This window comes from Monopterus albus, unplaced genomic scaffold, assembly GCF_001952655.1.
Source record: "Monopterus albus unplaced genomic scaffold, M_albus_1.0 scaffold120.1, whole genome shotgun sequence".
Lineage (NCBI taxonomy): Eukaryota > Metazoa > Chordata > Actinopteri > Synbranchiformes > Synbranchidae > Monopterus > Monopterus albus.
The window spans coordinates 716,650-735,233 of record NW_018128000.1 but is presented as its reverse complement, the minus strand read 5'-3'; the positions used below and the strand labels follow the sequence as shown (position 1 = coordinate 735,233).

The 18,584-nt window shown below is 40.2% G+C and overlaps 1 protein-coding gene across 5 annotated transcripts; it reads left to right on the top strand.

The window, feature by feature from the left end:
* Positions 1 to 3,822: 3,822 nt before the first annotated feature.
* Positions 3,823 to 16,437, top strand: LOC109966856 (phosphatidylinositol 3-kinase regulatory subunit gamma-like). 5 transcript variants are annotated; one of them, XM_020612046.1, is made up of 13 exons: positions 3,823 to 4,353; positions 4,487 to 4,795; positions 5,380 to 6,075; positions 7,404 to 7,541; positions 8,103 to 8,208; positions 8,428 to 8,526; positions 9,795 to 9,975; positions 10,785 to 10,910; positions 11,747 to 11,886; positions 12,038 to 12,214; positions 12,727 to 12,798; positions 13,789 to 13,950; positions 14,248 to 16,437. In XM_020612046.1, the coding sequence occupies exons 3-13, from the start codon at positions 5,820 to 5,822 to the stop codon at positions 14,435 to 14,437; spliced, it is 1,647 nt and encodes a 548-aa protein (XP_020467702.1). In that variant the 5' UTR covers positions 3,823 to 4,353; positions 4,487 to 4,795; positions 5,380 to 5,819; the 3' UTR covers positions 14,438 to 16,437. The 5 variants fall into 5 exon arrangements, with proteins under 5 accessions (XP_020467702.1, XP_020467703.1, XP_020467698.1 ...); XM_020612047.1 differs by lacking the exon at positions 4,487 to 4,795 and having other exon boundaries at positions 10,788 to 10,910; XM_020612042.1 differs by lacking the exon at positions 4,487 to 4,795.
* Positions 16,438 to 18,584: the final 2,147 nt, after the last annotated feature.

Below are 18,584 nucleotides of genomic sequence, written 5' to 3'. Positions count from 1 at the left end.
ACCTGCCTCTGTGGAAGGGGCTGCCCCCTGGCGGCTGCCTGAGCCCACCTGCAATGGCACAGTCCCACTGGCAGTGTGTAGGACAGCCCGAGGAACATCCACCGTCGTCCCCCAGTGGCCCAGGAGGTCCAGGCCGACAATACACTCGTCCTTTATGTCAGCCAACCAGAACTCCTGGACCGTCTGGCTGTTTCCCACCACCACCGACAGCTGCCCCCGCCCCGGCATGACTGTCCTCGCCCCTGTCACTGTCAATAGTGTATTGATGCTGCAAAGAAACCTGACTTTACATCCAGGTAACTTGGCAACTTCTGTCTTTATGACCTCAATCATGAAACATTTTGAGCTTCATAGTTAATATAATGTAGTCCAGACCAACACCACCTTTAAGAGGTGTTGGTATGTTTTTGTCCTGCCCATTGAGATACATGAGGGGGTCAGAGTATAATTTAGTTCAGTACAGCAGCATGTTTAACTATGACCTCAACTGAATCTAAAACAAGCTTACCAAAAACTGAAACATTTTGTGCTTTATAGTAGCAAATTTGCCACTTTTGTTTGCTTCAGTGGACACTCAAAAGCGACATGTGTTCATCCCCCAGCCTGCCTTGGATTCAAGGTCTGGACACAACTGGGAAGACTTATTGAACTGTGGTTCTTAAAATCAAAGATAAGTTGCAATACCTTTATTGAACAAAAACCACAATTAAAAAGTAAAAAAGGGCCCCAACATGAATGAACACACTACCCCCACATGGAGTACCCTCCTTTGTTGCATGCTGCTGAAGTCTTGGCATAAGATGGGGAAATCCCTACTGGTGGGTCATCAAGGTAAAGTACCTCATTTTCCCCATGTGCCTGAACCACAGTTGTGAAGACTTCTCCAGTCATGCAACTACAAGAGAACTCAAATGACTGTAGAGGTTTTCATAAATGTGGTCCAGGCACATGCTGCGCAACATCATGGAGAAAATGTTAGGTACTCCACCTTGATGACCCACCAGTAGGGATTTCCCATCTTAGCCAAAACTTCAGCAGCTGGATGAGCTGCAAAAAAAGTTTAGTAAAGCTTTCAATAAATGGTCCGTTTATAAAAAAAACTTGCCTGTTGCACATCCTCAAGAATGCTGCAGATGATGGTCTGGCCATGGAATGACATCTGGTTAAGCATTGCCTAAGATGGAAATGGAAAAAGCTTGAGCTGAAAGCAATACTAAACTGAAGAAATGATAAAACTTCACTGAGAAGCCATCCACAGTAATAAGAATTTGATGCAACATTTCACAATGGTCTGAACAATTTACTTACCATCTGAATTGTCTGGAGGTTTGTAGTGTGAGCCCACAATGTTTTGGGTTTTTCTTCCTCAGTGGGCCGCATTCCTCAGAGTTCTGGAGTTGATGTACTCAGGTCTTCAAGTGCACTGTACAATATATGATAAGTGTTGAAATGCATCAATGTATAGTTAAACCTGCCTTTCATGAAACAGTGGGTGAAATGTACTACATAAATATTGTGTATACATCTATGAAAAGTATGGTTAGTCCTACTATTGTGCATATTGCCAAAATACAGCAAGTGAACATGGGTAATAAAGTACTATCAAGTACTAGTACAGTCTCAATACAATCCTACTTTGACTAAATGATATAGGAATATTTTAACACCTCTGTATGTTTTGATCACACCACAAGGTCTATATTCAAAATTTACAATGAAGCCAACAATGGATGAGAAAACCTATAATGGTAATTAAAAGTGCTACAAAAGCTAGTGAATTTCACAAATAAATGATAAAAATTTCCAATGAAAAATCTTCATTTGAAGAGCACATCTGTCTGTTTAGTATTTTCTACACAATATCTAACCCTGATAAGCACTGAGCAGTGAATTAATCTCACATGTGGTCTCCCTCAGTTGTTAACCTCAAAAAAGAAAAGGAACACTCTGGATTTCCATAACAGGCTTTAAATCTGAACTGTTCTCCCTGTAAACCAGCACCAAGTGTTTAGGTACTTCCATATTGATACAAACCTTCGCTATGAGCTACCCATAATGGCTATAAGTAAGCAGCTACAGTAGTTTTCCTTTCAGCAAACAACAAATGTACCACTGAACATTTTCACAATATAAAATCTTTCTCCAGCAGCCAGACAGTGTGTCTAATTTTGATTCAGTGTGAGTTCGCTTTCATTATCCTGTCTCTCTGCCCGCTCTATCTCTGGATATACTGTAGTCCCTAGGGGGGTTGCAGTATATTCTGAGTGTTATGCTTGAAAAGAAAGAAGCATAACTTAGTCTTGGCACAGTTGATCTTTTAGAGATGCGCAGCAACAACAAATAAAACAGAAACTAGATTAGAACCATTTACACTGCATTCCCACAGACAGGCACACAGAGCAGTGAGGGTTTAGGATGTTTCTTGTGCTTCTACGCTGTTAGGAACGTTGACAAAGTGCCCAAAGTTTGGTGAGAGCCATAAATAAGCATCCAAAAGACAAAACAAATCCACTCTTAACAGCCTCCATTATATTAGAGGGGCAACCCCCCCAAGGTCAAGTTAATTTTATTAAATTTTATTTTCTATATAGCACCAGATCACAACAGAAGCCCCCCCAAAAGCTGTAAACCTAGGGGAAACACTGTACAGTGTATGGAAACAATACAGGGAAATGGATGACGATGAAAGGATTCATGAATATGATAAGCTTAACAAATTCATTCTCTGTTTTCCTGTACATCATGTTTTTAGCACATTTAAGATCTGGTTACAGGTTTAAATAGAATGAGGGATATATTTTATTTTTCCTATAGAGCTGAACATAAAATATTACAGATAATATTTGAGCTGAATTAGTTCTGCAACGTGCAGATTACCTGCTCTAACTTGGTTTACATTTATGCAAGGCTGCATTTATTAAGATTTATGATAACACATCTAAGAAGCGTATTAATTAAAAAATAGAAACTGGATTGATTAGATTACTGATCTTCAGACATACAGTAGCATGACTGCATTTAATCTGCTTTGCTTAATAGGTCTACCAACATCCAGGAATTATGATATTTAGAATTCCACACATTTCTCCAGGAAGAGATAAACAAATTGGCATCAGCTAATACTGTATATGACAGAGATACAGAAAACAACTGCAAGGTATTGTAGAGAAGTAGCTAGCATGTTTTGAAAATAAATGTCAGCTTTCTTTTCTCTTGAGTCACCATGTTTAGTTTTTAATGAATGGACCTAGTTTATTATAGCAGGCCCTGCAAGTATAAGCTTGCCAGGAACAGGCAGTTTTTCATTGGCAAAATTAATAACTGAATGTTCAGCAAATTGTCCAGAGAACCAAAACACAGTAACACAACAACAACATGTATCTGTATTTCATATATACAGAAATCTGAACAGAAGATTAATGTGTTCTCTGCCTATCTGTAACTGTACCGGCTGGGATGTCATGGTGGGAGGCGGGGTGGTGGGCGGCTGTTTTGTTTACAGTGGTGTAACAATTTTTTTTAACCAGTTACTTCCACACCACTTCTTTCATTAGGCTGATCTGTGAAGTGGAACGTAAAGCTGGCAGAGTTGAGAGGTCAGGGGCTCCCGCTGCCTAGATACATACAGTCTAATATTAGAACATTTCCTTGATTTGTTAGCAGCATCTCTGCTGAGTCCTGAGCACATGGCAACACGCAGGCCAATAGGATTTCATGAGACCACTAAGCCTCTCACTCTCTATAGCAACAGTGGCATCCTTCCCTTATTTATTTATATAGGAGTCCCCCCGACTCATTCTCCTGCTTCTGTCCCCCCCCAACTGTGCATCTTCCTTGTACTCTCAAACTGAGAAAAGAGTTACGGTGCTGCTTTTATTTTTGCTTTTCCATTACTTGCATAAGCTCTAAATCTGTAATCTTATAGATTTTTCTTTTCTTTTTTTTCCCTGGAGGGTTTTTGTGCACCTGACAAGATCAGAGGAGTTTCTCCATTGTAAGAACATGTTAGTAAAAACAAAGTGGCAGTGTCTTGGAAAAGGTCAAATTTCATGAAGACATAGATCTATCGGTGAAGATGAGAGGAAATGCCTAGAGGAATGGCATCGTAGGAAAAAATGCCACTCCAAGGGGATGGACAACAACCAAGTGAAAAGGTGGAAGACACGGGAGGAGATACGGTACGGGAAGGGAAGAGTGGGGGTGGTGGAGGGACATAGGATGGCATGAGGACCGAGGCCAGTGGTTGGTTTGATCTGAGCCACATGTGCGTCCAACCACATCTTTTCTCTGCTTCATGGATGCTGATGAAACAGTAGTTTCTCCCGCCGCCTAGTTCCATCTGTCTCCGTCCAGGTAGGTGCATTATTGTCCCCAACTGCTGTTTTCTGATGAGGTTTCTTTTATTCAATAGGTGTTTTCTGTACCAGAAGCTGCACTTTTGAAAGTTGTGTCCATGTTCAGCCATTATATCTTGTCATCATTCCAGGCTTAGGTACAGGATGATGGAAATCTTGAAGGCGTTTGGGGAATATGGCATACATCAGCCTTCCTGTTTTTGGGATGCAACGTTGATGAATGTGAGGCTACGAATGTATATTTAACAAAAACAAATGCAGAGGACAGTCATCCTCAGCAAAATAAATACTTTCAGCATTAACTGTTGGATGGTGGACTTCACTTCAGTCATGCTCTGAAAATATGAGACATTTCATCAGAGTACTGCTGTAAAATGCAACATACATAAAGAGATGCTGATCCCCTGAACTTTGCCTATGGATCTACCAAACCAATAATGGTAAATAAATGAAGGGTTTTTTTTAGGACATGAGCATTAACACATAAGAAAATGGGCTTATGTGAAGAAGATAATGGACTTTGTTCAAAATTATATTTAGCAACTGCTGCACCATCTAAATTTACCTTGAATATTGCATCATAAAGACTTTGTGGCTGGAAGCATTTTGATGCTGACACCATTTCCACTGCTTTGACTTCCAATCTACAATGTTGTAAATTACTAATATATATTCTTCTTTTATTGAAACATACCACATGATAATGTATAATGTGGTTTAACACAACAATATACATGTGGTGTACAAAACGCGCCGACAGAAATACAGTGGAGAAGGGAAAACCGTGTCCAAATCTAGTACACAGTGAGGGAATTACTGGCTACATATGAAATGCATGTATATGTGAAGTGTATCCAACTAGTGGTAATACATAAAAAAAAAAAAAAATCTGCACATGCAAAATCTGTCTAATGGTGTTACTCATAAATCAACTATCATTTGGACAGATGCTCTCGCATGTACTAAAAGGCTTATTTTTCCCCATTCTATGGTGCTGACTGTGGTTGTTCCTTTTCTGTTTTAGATGAACTGACATGAGGTGATGCAAGAGTCCTTGAGGAAGAAATCAAACATTAATGCTTCAGTCTGTCACTGTCCAGCGGGTTTACAGCTCAATAAGTCATGTCAAGGTGTCCATCAACCCGCCACTCAGTCATTCTCCCTCGTATGAATCTCTTTAAACAAATGACTGTGAAGCAGAACAGTGCTTGGTTATAGAAAAGTCCTCCTGAATATGAAAGTGACAACATAGGCTCTTCTGACAATGTTATTCTACTCTTAAATGTAGTTAAAATAGGGGTTCAGGCTGAAGAACACGCTCTACTTAAATACCACAGGACAGCCATGAACTCTGCACCATCACCTTCTCTATCCTCCACCATGAGTATGTGATCAACAGCACCCTGGCACATAGCATCCTGCTGCTTCACAACATTGATAAAACCTAGCTGGACTATTCAGTCTATGTTCCTGCTCAGACCTGTCAAGAGCAAAGACTATGCAGAGGACAGCGAGCTCCAGCCAGCTGATTTCCCAGTGCCATCGCTAGCATCCCTCCATTTCAGGGACGGGGCTATGGTCATCAAAGAGAGCACCAGCCATACGGTGGATAAACCTCAGCCCCATTCTGTATTTTCTGTGATATCACGGCACAACCAATCACCATCACAGACAGACATATCCGTGGGTACAAGGCCTGAGTCTTCACCAGCACCTCGAGGTAAGATTAAAGATGCTATAGTAAGGTGACAGTAAAGGTGTTATTTTTACACATGATCTCACATGTTGTATTGATATTATCTGTGATGCAGTGGAGCTATTACAGTTAACAAATGACCAAATTTAGACTTAATTTTGCATTAGCCCCACTGGTTATGTCTGCCACACCTACTCCTCATAAAACATTTGCAATGCAGTTACTCTTTAAAGTTTGAATCCTGTATTGTTTGCATCCACGTTTACAAGCTTGCAGTCTTCTTCTTCAGTGACTTTGTTGGTCAATTGTTGCATGTTACTGTACAGTGCAGCGCAGTGATATCAGCTCCGCTGCTCATCAGATATAGTACAAATTGTTATTTTTGTAAAATACCACCAGTTTTAACAGGGACCTTTTTCATAATCTTATAAAAAAAAAAAAAGGCATTATAATACCTAGAAATTCTAAGATCCCTGAACAGGTATTTAACAAACTCCAACTGGTTTCAAGGGTTTAGTGAGATGAATGATTCACATACATTCAACACTTACCGACAAGTTCTATAAGGCAAGTTTTGATAGAGCTTCACTATTAGTAAGCCCTGGGTGAATGACTTTTTACCCTTTCTAACTTTCACAACATCATATGTATGATTCCTCCAACATACAGCTCTGTCAGCAACTTAATCCAGCCCCAGGCATGCCATCACAAGTGCTGAAGGGATGATTTACATCAACTGTGAACAGCTCGCCTCTCACTACACCCATGTATCAACACCTGTGTCCATAGCCACATATTGGTGAACACAAACAATTCACACAAATGTAATGCTTTCTGGGAATGGCAGGCAAACAGACAGCTTCTCACCTTTGCTCTCTTCCCCTGATGCCCCCTCAGCCTCCTGTCCCCACAAAGCCAGTGTGCTCCCGGTTTTCCGTCTCCACAAGTATAGAAAAACAAGGCCACACACAGGGGGACAATAAACACAGACACAGTGGCACATCAGCTCCAGTCCTTCAGGACATGGTATCTCTGCAGGCAGCTGTTGTTTGTTAGGCAAGGCGAGGCGAGGTCGAGCACTAAGCAGCGCCGGGTCTGGCTGAGTGTGCCTGAGCATTGAGGAGTGCCAGTTCTGGTATTTTAGGCAGTCAGACAGTGTCACCTGTCAGCAGACGAGTCTGGACAGAGTCTCCCGCATGGTGCAAGACTAAGCAACACACCACTATCTCCCTCTAGAGTCCTTATCAGTGGGCCAGCAGTGTGTGCTGAACAGCCACAAAGTGTAGACCGTCACAGACAGACAGGCCTGGACTGAGGAGTAACACCAGGTCATTGTCGGGTTGATGTTTCAGAGGTCTTGGAGCCTGAGATGGGCCAAAATGACAGTGAGGCTCAGCCTCACACCCTGATGACGTACCTGAAGGACCTTTCTTCCCCTGTTGACCATGATGTGTATCCTGCCCAAAGAAACTGCATCGCCAAGGAAGGAGGTACCCTCCAACATCTTTGTTCTGCTCGTTTGACTTCCTTTGTAGCACATTTAAACACTTTTTTTTCAAACAAGGGCAAATAAACATGTGCCCTTTAATAATAATGGCTAGCACACAGGAAAACTTTTTATTTCAAATGCAAGCATCCTTTATATTTTAGTTTGTTTACTGCCGCTGCTGTTTTATAGTTGTCATTTTTAAAGTAAGAACTTTAACCAGGACAACAGCTTTTACTGCTTAAAATTGGTGATGATAATATTGCTGATAAGATGGTTATATAATAAAATAATGCTAATAATATAATAAAGGATAGGGATCATGTAGTGTTTTTCTTTTAAAGAATCAATGGAAATGAAAGCTGTCCTTTAAAAATTCCAAGTTCCAACAACACAGTATGTGTGGAACAACAACTGTGCATCAAGCTTAAAAAAAAAAAAACAACCTTAAATACATGGTCATTATTCTGATGACAAACTATGATTCTTCTATATACGTAAACCTCCTTGCCTTTATTTGGTAATTCTATTGTAATGACCCAATGCTTTGCCTCTATGTGCACAGAACTTCAATCCAAGAACAGCACAACCAAAGCAACTGCAGCATGCGACTCCACTGCTGATGACAATCAGCTGTCCAGCGCAGAGTGGTACTGGGGAAACATCTCAAGGTACTGGCTGTTTCCGTACCATATGGTATGGCAAAGAATTGATTTATCACTTTTAAACATAGTGCTGATGATTAATCTGCTTCTCTTTCAAGCAAATGACAGGGCAGCTCTTTATAATACAAGTTTGAGGCTCTTTTGGAACGCCTTTTGTTCAAGTTGCTCTTTCTATAGTCCTGCATGCATGGATTGAGACGTTTATATCATTTGTGTTTTGTCTAGAGAGGAAGTAAATGAGATGATGAGAAACACTCCTGATGGCACTTTCCTGGTCCGAGATGCTTCCAGTAGGGTTAAAGGAGAATACACTCTCACACTCAGGTGACTACTTTTAAGTCTTATGAATTGTATACATAGCCAATGGAAAACTAATTTCTCCCTCAGGATTTTTTCTGTGTGTATTGGGTTGCGAAAATTAAAAGTCTTCCTTTCTAAGAATACAACAGTTCTATGGCTGAACAGATCTGGTGTAGACAGTAATGGAGGACTAAAACTGCTCACTTGCTACTTCACTTCACAGCTGATGTAGACAAGTTATTTTGTACAGAGAAATGACAACATGTTGTTGGATGACAGCATCCAGTTACATGTCTTTGCAGGGCTGTGGTTTGGCACTGATGACAATCCATTTACATGAACAGTTAAGCCTAGTAACAGAAGAGTTCTTTTCATATATGAAATTTCAACCAGCAAGTATGAAACTGACCGTCTGCTCCTGCTCACATTAGAGTAAATATATCCCACACCCATTTGAATCCTGCAGGATCTGTGGAATCCCAGTCACGTTCCAACCACACAGCCCCACCAACACCCACTCCACCCAACACATAATAGAGATAGTGGGATGCGTTTTTCACTGAAACGCTGCCAACTTAATATTATGCACCTCAGTCAGAGTCAGTATCGTTTGTCTAAACCTCATATTTTCAACACTATACAGGCAGATTCCCTTCCAAATGAAACAGCTTACAGCTTCAGTTATTTTCTTCAACCAGGTGGCATTATCACCTAATGTGCTCTGAAAGTAGCTGCTAATACTCACAGTGCTACCTGCAGTTACTACTTTCCTCTGATTCAACAATGCAAGGACTTCTTTTGAGCAATGGTGGCTTAAGCGTTAGAGAGGCGAGCTTGTGGCCAGAAGGTAGCCGGTTCAATTCCTGGACAAGCAAGATCGAATCCAGGTGGGTCAGGTCAGGTCACAATGCCCCACCCTCATTAACATCACTGTAGTGGCCCTGAGCAAGGCCTTTAACCCCAAACTGCTGCATACTATATCCACACAAACACACTAGAGGGACACACACAGTATAAGCCAGAGCACAAAAAGAAGACACTTCAGACCTTTTCAACAATTTTTCAAATCTGTGGTTTTTAATCTCTGTAGCCTTACTGCTGACTTCTATCAGTTATCTGATACGTATTGGTTAATCTTACATCCGTACAGAACATAAAAACTTTCCCGCACACACAAGTAGTTCAGCCAATAAACTAAACAACCACAACAGTTCCAGGGTTAGGTGTTGGCGTATATTGTTGCTCTAAACGTGTCAACATTTTTTGCAGCAGTTATTCTTGGTCTTTTACAGAAAAGATGGATCCAACAGACTGATAAAGATTTTCCATCATGGGGGGATGTACGGCTTTTCTGAGCCACTGGCCTTCCCTTCTGTGGTGGATCTAATCCAGTATTACCAGAACAAGTCACTAGTCCAGTACAACTACAAACTGGACACACATCTACGCTACCCCATTACCAGATACCAGCAGGTGAGTTTATGAGGCCTCTAGCTGTGAGTGTGTACTGTCTTACATCAAAACAAAATATTTTGTTAGCAGAAGTATAAAAGGTGTTTTTACATGTTGTAGAGATTAAATGTTCCGTCAGACTATATGTCTGGCTGCAACAGCTCCATTAACAATACTGCACAAAGACGCAGTTCATTTCAGAGGTGCTTTTGTCTAAAGGTTTATCAAAAGTAGAAATGCCATTTTATTTGTCAGTCCCAAGCATTGTCATTTTACTTCTCTTTATATCAGACAAAATGCATCATAGACGGGTTTCCATCCACCTGTCTCCATGTGGATATTCATTTTGCACATAAAAAAAAAACCTGAATTAAAACATCTGACCTCTATAAATCTTGTTTATCAATACAAGCAAAATGTGACCAAGTCTTTTATAAACTTAGCAAATAAATCATCACCTATGTGACTGAAACTACCACTTCATTGGAGAGTATCTAAACACTGTAGCAGAGGAAAACATCAGATCTGTATAAGGCAATACGAAGACTTTTACACTGTTGTTTCTACATATATAATCTTTTAATTGTCATATCTTGTTGCATCCTTTTACTCTGCACTGCCTTTGATGGCACTCGACTAGAGAACTGGCACCAGCAGTACGTCTTGCCAAACTAATAGTCACATAACAGTAGTGGATGAAACGTGCATTAATTCTTTTGCAGAATTTCTCAAAATTCAGCTAAAATTTTCACAGCATTTGGATGGAAATTCACCTAAACAAACTTTAAAAATGGACTTCTTCTTAAATATTCTTGTTTTTGTCTGTGCAGCAGCAGGTTGTGATGGAAGTCGACACTGATGCAGTTGGAGAACAGCTGAGGATATTTCAGGGCCAATACAAGCTGAAGAGCAAAGAGTATGACCGTCTGTTTGAGGAATTTAACCAATGCTCCCAGGTACAACATGACCCTAATCATCATCAGGTCCAGACTTTGTCTCGAGTTGCCCTTTCACACATATAGCATGCAACAGGAAACAGTCTGTGTTAGAAGCATTCTCACCCTGGGTAGGGTGTGGCGTGCAGGAGGTGGGACATGAGGTGTGGCAATTTGCAAAAATTAAATTTCAATTCTCTTGCAGTACCTTCAATTTATCTGACAATTCTGGTGCTGGCTCTTAACGATAAAAGTTCTCAGCTCTCAGGATGCCTCTAGTTAAATATTTTCATTGGTGTCTTCATTGTAAATAGCCATTTTTCTTCACCATTGGATGTTTGTATTCTTCTGGTTTTGCGCTGTTACATGACAGAATGTCATGGCCACCAGCTTGGTGTGAAGACTCTGGACTATACACAACCATTTTCTTACATGGGTTCACTCGTACATTACATGGACTTCGTACCAGGGAGCTGGCAGAGTAAAGTCTACTTAAGGACCAGGTCAAGTGACTCAGATGTGCATTCTCACACTGGGTAACGTCTGCATAATTTCAGGGTTCCAGTGCTTATCTGAAAAGGGCTACTGAGACTTCCATCCATCTATTATCTATCCCGAACAGAGTCGTGGGTGGCTGGAGCCAATCCCATCTGACATTGGGCGAGAAGCGGGGTACACGCAGGCACAGGGAGGCTATTGAGACTTCTTTTGGCTAAATAAATTTGTGGCCATATCGGATAAATGCAGCATCTTTTAAGTAAATGTTTTATTTTTGACTGCTTTACTACAACAGACCTTTGACTGTGAAGGCTCAGTAAACTTAAATGTACAAGTAATGTGTCCATTGTTCTCCCTAGGACCTACAGAGCAAGCGGACGGCCATTGAGGCTTTCAGTGAAACCATTCGGCTCTTTGAGGAGTGTGAAACTCAAGAATACTACAGCAAGGAATGCATCAACATGTTCCTCACATTAGACAGCAGTACTGAGAATGACAAGTATGCTCCCAAACACTGACTCTTTATCCCAGTTTTGTCACTTTTCATTTATTCAATTTTACTCTGCCATATGGTCAATTCCATTCAACATGCTTGCAGCAAATCAGCAGACTATAAGTTGTTACTGAAGTGGCTCCCTCTCCTTCTCAAGGATTCAAAGCAATTCAAATGAGCTGCAGTCAAAGGTGGAGGAGATCCATGACAGCAAGAAGTTGTTGGAAGAAGAGCTGAGGAAGAAAGCGTTGGCTCACATGGAGGTCGACAAAAAAATAAAGAACCTAAAGCCTGACCTTGTGCAGCTCAGGAAGATCAGAGATCAATACCTGCTGTAAGTTAAACCTTCAGTACCTCGTGTTCTAGATTGTCAACTGGTACATAAAGTTTCTGGACTTTCTCTGGCCTCTCATTTCCCCAGATTTTCATGGCTTCATAAATTACAGTTGAGGATTATACTGATAATTTATAGTTCTCAAATCAATTTCATTTTTTCTTTTTTGTATCAAGTTAATAATGACTCTGGTTAATGGGTCAAAATGTTGAGATGAAACCCATCTGTGACAAAATGTGTAGTTCAAAAACTGTCCATCACACACCAGCAACACAGCTGAGTTGTAAACCTAGATTAAACTATCAGCTAGCTAAATCTATGTTGCCACAGCTGTGGATGTCCCATATGCTTGATACAGGCTTTATCATGAGCCAGTCTGCATCTGTCTAGCTGACTCTCACCTTCTTCTGTCTTCAGTGAATTCAAATAAGCAGATGTGGTCTATTTAGAGGGACAGGTCTGCTACCATCCACATCTTACAATCCACTAACTGTGTTTTATCCACATTTCAGCTGGCTCACTGAACAAGGCACTGGGGAGAGCCAGATTAGTGACTGGCTGGGAATCAGGACTGAAGAAGAGGAGTGAGTATTTATCCTATTTATCCTGGTAAACTGAACTCTCAGCTTTTCCATTATAATAGAAAAGCACAAAATGTAGAGACCTCTTCAGATCTGCCACTCGCTAAAGCCTGCAACAGGCGTCTGCTGTATGCAAGCAGATGGGTAACAAATTAAAGGAAAAACTAATATAAAGTGAACAACCAAACACTTTTTAGTAACATGTCTCCACAACAGATTCAGCGCTCCTCTGTTGAAGGGAGGAAACATCATTTTCCAAACCATATTCCTTCTTGTGTTCAACACACTTACTCATTAAGCCATGTAGTAAGCTAGAGCCTCAACCACTAGTCAATTCATTCATAGAAAATTAACTGGCAACTAATTTAAAGCAAAAATCACCTGCATGTGACGAACTGATGTTTTTCTTTGTCATACAAGATAACTACTTTCTTTAGTTGGACAAAAAGACATTTGAAGACCACCTTTGACTCTGGAAAGTCAAAACTGACATTCTGTGAATAAAATGATAAATCTCATCGCAAAAATAACTGGTAGATTAATCAGTGACCACTGCTTTTTAAAGATTCATTTCCACTCATTTATTCAGGATTTTCCTTCAATTTCTCACCCATATGTGCCGTGTATAAGTAAAGTATAGCGTGTACCCTACAAGTCCAGCTAAATGTTGTATCATCTTAAAATTAAATAAGTATATTAAAACAAGCTATATAATTTTTCACTTGCCAACTTTAGCAACACTGCTTATCCCCGTCACTGTGCCTGATTTTAGGACTACTTTCTCTAGTGGTATGATCAATTAACTCTGAGTTAAGGAGTAATGAGAGGAAAAAACATTGTCTGCACATTGATTAGATTAATTACAAACTGATGCAATGGACCCCAACATGACTAGCGATGGTCATAAGATGCATGTAAATTTTTGGAGAATTGTATACTTAAATACATATTATCTAACTAATCTAATGCTACCACCTCCCCATCATCCTTTAGCCCATACACCCTGGCAGATGATATGCATCAGGAGGAGAGGAGCTGGTATGCTGGTGGTATGAGACGGAAGGAGGCAGAGAAGCTGTTGAAGGGGAGGAGGAACGGGACCTTCCTCATCAGAGACAGCCAGACTCAGAGAGGCTCCTTCGCCTGCTCTGTTGTGTGAGTATCTTCAGATCAACAAATTTAAGTTTTTTTTTTTTTTTTTTTTTTTTTAGGTATAATTTACAGCATTTTAATGTAGTGTAAATGTTTTGCTGCCTCTTAAAATCTGACAACTTGGTTTAACATATTTGTGTAATGCAACCTGAAGAAAGCATATACTCTTAGCACAAGCTGTAGCCCTAATTTAACCCCTGATCTCACCTGTGCTGGACTTAAGGGATCAAACTACCTACTACCGTTGTATATGTTTTATTGTAAATGTGCACAGAAAGTGGCAGGTTTCTTCCCTTGCAGTGTGAATGGGGAGGTGAAGCACTGTGTGATCTACAGGACATCCACAGGATATGGTTTTGCTGAGCCCTACAACCTGTACTCATCCCTGAGAGAGCTGGTCCTCCACTATCGACACACATCCCTCATCCAACACAACCAGCAGCTGAATGTAACCTTGGCCTGGCCCGCTCTCAGCCAGGAGCCCAGCTGAGACACAACAGCACGCCACCCTGTTGGCGCATTCCCAAGCTTCCACATATTAGCACTGAGGACGCACCAGTACGGGCACTGTTGCCAGACTCAAACTAAGTTAACGGGTAGTTTTGTCACCCTAATAGAATTCTCAAAGGTTCACAGCTAAGATCTGGATACAATTGAGCAGTTTTTCCACAGTAAAGTTATGGCTGACTAATCTGTAATTGCCAGTTTTGTTAGTTAAATATAGCAGTTGCATATTTGCCTCCTGGAATCTGTTTGTCAGCCAGTTCAAGTGAACAGGGATCCAGTTTGATGCTGGTGCCATTAAAAGCAGTCTACTGTCCGAAGCCAGACCGCAGCTCTCTTCTCATTTTTATTTATTCTTTTTACAGTATTAGTATTTGCACATAAACCTTGCAAAACACAATTGGGATTAAGTACTTTACAGAACTCAACATTTAATTAAAACTTCTATAACGTACTGAAGTAGTAGTTAAATACTGCCTCATCACACCAACACTGGTATCAAGAATTTTCCAGCACTGTGGTGGAGCTGAAGTTGCAACAATCGTGTGGTGGTTTATTAATACAATACCAGGGCAATAAATAATAGCATCTGACTTTCAGAATACTGACGCTAAACTTTTATAACAAGACCAATCAAAGTAAAGACATACGATTAGGTTCCCTGTTTTTTGTTTCTTTTTTTTTTTTTGTAAAAACAGAAAAGACAGTATATTATTTGGATGGAGACATTAATGAAAGCGATTTATTAATCTGGGTACTAAACAATGAAGCACAAGTTGTTTTAGTTATTTTTCTGAAAGGCAAGCACAAGAAATCAACTAGCCTATTTAAGAAGGTAAATATTGTGTATCAAAGTCTCTGTCTTTACATCTTGTCTTATACTGTACCTCAAACATTTCTAAAATATTGTGTCCAACTGTGAAATGTTTTTTTTCCACTTTGGCTTCATCATTGGTGCTACGCACAATGCTGTTACACACAATGCTGTATTTTCCTCTGATACACTTCCCTGATATCAAAAGTCAGTCATAAAATAGTGGCAGTACTGCAACGCAAATGGAAAAGCTTTCACATTGTGCATGGTTTGCGATCGCATCAATCTGTGACAGTGTTGGACAATAGTGAAACATCAAGCACTGCATTGCACAGGTTGTGAGCACTGTGTGCTACAACCATCAGATGGCAGTGAAAGCAGGATTTTTAACCTGTGTGTACCAACACTCCATGCTGTTTTGCAAGACCAAGTACTAACACACTAACAAAACTACACTCCTGTTTGTAGAAATTAGGACTCTATAACACTGATGTTGGTGTAAAACCTGATTTTACCTACTTCACACTTGCACTTTTAGATCCCAAAATAAATCTGCAAATATGGTTTAACGAGTTGCTGAGTCTTATTTGATAATCTGATTATTTCAATACATTTTCTTTGTGAAGAAGTTTGTGTTTGATTGAACACCACAAGCCTGAATTAAATCAGTATCAACCAGCGTACAAAACAAATACAATTGGCTGTTTATCTAAGAAATATGTATAAGAGCAAAACTACTTCATTACACTCTACAAAGACTGGAGGAACCATATTCTGTACCACATACAGTGGCTTTACCAGCATCTACGTATACTGTGTGTAGTGGTAATACTCCTGGTCTCACTGATTAAAGCAGTCTCCAACCAACTTAACTTACTGTACTTGGTCAAACAAAAGTTAAATGAATTAGAAATATACAATAAATCACCATGGCTTACACAATAGTTTTAGTACATATTATTAAGCAACGTTTACACCCTAAATATAAACATTTACTGCACATAATAAAATTTAAAAACACTTACAGTGTTTGGTTAAAACAACAAGCACTATAATTTACACTATGCATGCAAACAAAAGACACCATCATGTGCCCAGTAACAACAGGCACAATGTGAACACATATCCAAACACAGTTCACAGCAGTCAAGTGAATGAGATTCACCTTCAGAGGAGTTTCTGATGCAAGCTGTGCCATCAGGGCCTCGAAGTCCATGGAACTCACCAGGCCCCCAGACAACCAGCCAGCTCACGGTAATGATGTCCTCAGTCATAGAGTACGGTTAGAGGTAAAACAGCACCCGAGCTGCTGATGGCAAGTAAAAAATCCAATCTCTTGATGCATTTTGTTCGGAAAATAACTAAAGGTGTAACTGTGGCACGGGACTTTGGCGGATAGGAGGCCACCCCCGCGACTTTGTGAATCCACGACTTGTTAAGCCGAGTCCAAGCTGATGAGTTAGCCATTATCATTTCACCTGTGGCTTCTCTGTCGTCATTTGTCTGCACTGCATGGTGTAGCCACGTTCACTGTTGTCCTGCCCCGCAGAGTTCACTCTCAGCTACTGAACTGGTACTGGTACTGCTGCTGTTGTTCTTCTTCTGTTGTTGTTTAAGCACACCTGAAGAATTCAAAACCCTTACCAAAAAGGTAGTATATGCAAGTATGCTTCAAGTATATTAATTTTAAACTAAAAATGAGAGTATACTTTCAGTTTACTTTTTAAGTACTTATCAGAGATATACTTAAAGTTTAAGTTAACTATACTTGGCTTATACTAAAAATTATACTAAAAGTCTAAGTATATTGAACCTATCCAAGATGGCGACCCAGTTAACAATAGCGCTCAAGTTTTTTTTCATTTGTTTATGTGAAAAGCAGAAAATATTCCATATTAGAGTTCCATATTGAAATCTAAATTGCCATCTACTACTGTAAAAGCGTTTTTCCCCTTGTTAGCGTTCAACAACTACAGTTCCCATAAGGCTGTGCTTTACAAACAGTTGTTTTGTCTTGTTTTTCTCTGTCTTCTGTCCACTCACCCCAACCGGTCCCCGGGTTCTGCCGGAGGTTTCTTCTGTCAAAGGGAGTTTCCTCCCCATTGTTACCAAGTGCTTGCTCAAGGGGGTGTCTTGGGCTTTTCCTCTATAATAATAAGCCAATAGTAAGGTTTTAGACATCAGTGTCCTGAGATTACTTTTGTTGTGATTTGGCACTATACAAATAAAACTGAATTCAATTGAATTAAAATAGGGATCAGACACTTTTTAAAACTTGGAAAATTGACCTCCTCCAAGGTCAGGGGTTATATTTTTGCCAGTGTTTGTTTGTTAACAGCATAACTCAAAAAGCAATAAGCAGATTTTAATGAATTAGGTTGGAGAGGTAAGGTATCATCCACGGAACAATTAACAACAACTAAAAGTTGTAAAAAGGAGTAAAGGTTAATTAAAATCAGAGTTATTTTGCAGGAATACACAGAAGGCAATGAGGACAAGATGAAGTCATGCCTTTTCCACACGAGTTGCCAACTCTACAAGGGGAGGATTGACTTGGTTTTCTCTTTTTCCTATCACTGTAACTGTCCTTTGGGACTTGAGATTTGTACTTAATGCTAAATGTGTGTGAAGAATGTTATGAGGCTGTTTTGGAAGAGCAAATACAAAATGTTGTGTTATGTAATATGTGTGAATAAACTAATAAATCAAGACATTTTTGGTGCTGTATGTGCTACATTATTTTTATCTTTTTTGGCCACATTTTAAGAAAAAACAAAAGCCTATATGTAAAAGTAGCCTGAAATTCTCACTTTCTAAACATTCCCACAATCATTTTTTCACAGTATTTCATCATGATACATTTTAAAGAATGACATTTCTTACTTACTTGTGGATTACTTCTGAGCCGGACACTGTGTTTCAGTAATATACTGTTGTGCTAACCTGTGCCTTATCTTACCTTATTTTTTAATGTTTAGCGTGTTCACTGATTTTCGTCACCTTTAATAATTTATTTCTTAACTAGTTTTAATATATTAGTGTGTGTATTGCTCCTCTGTGCGTAATGCGGCCGAAAAGGGACCACAACACAGACAAGGGGAACCCAGACCAAACAGGCAAAAGAACAAAAACAGAAAGAAAAAAAAAACACCCGAAAAACAAAGTCCTAGTCCATGGGGTGACCCCGAAAAACGGAGTCAGGCAGGAGTCCGGGGAGGCCGCTCGGGAGGGCAGCCCCGATGCCAGGCAGGAGTCTGGAGAGGCCGCTCGGGTGGGCGACCCCTGGACCAGGCAGGAGACTGGAGAGGCCGCTCGGGTG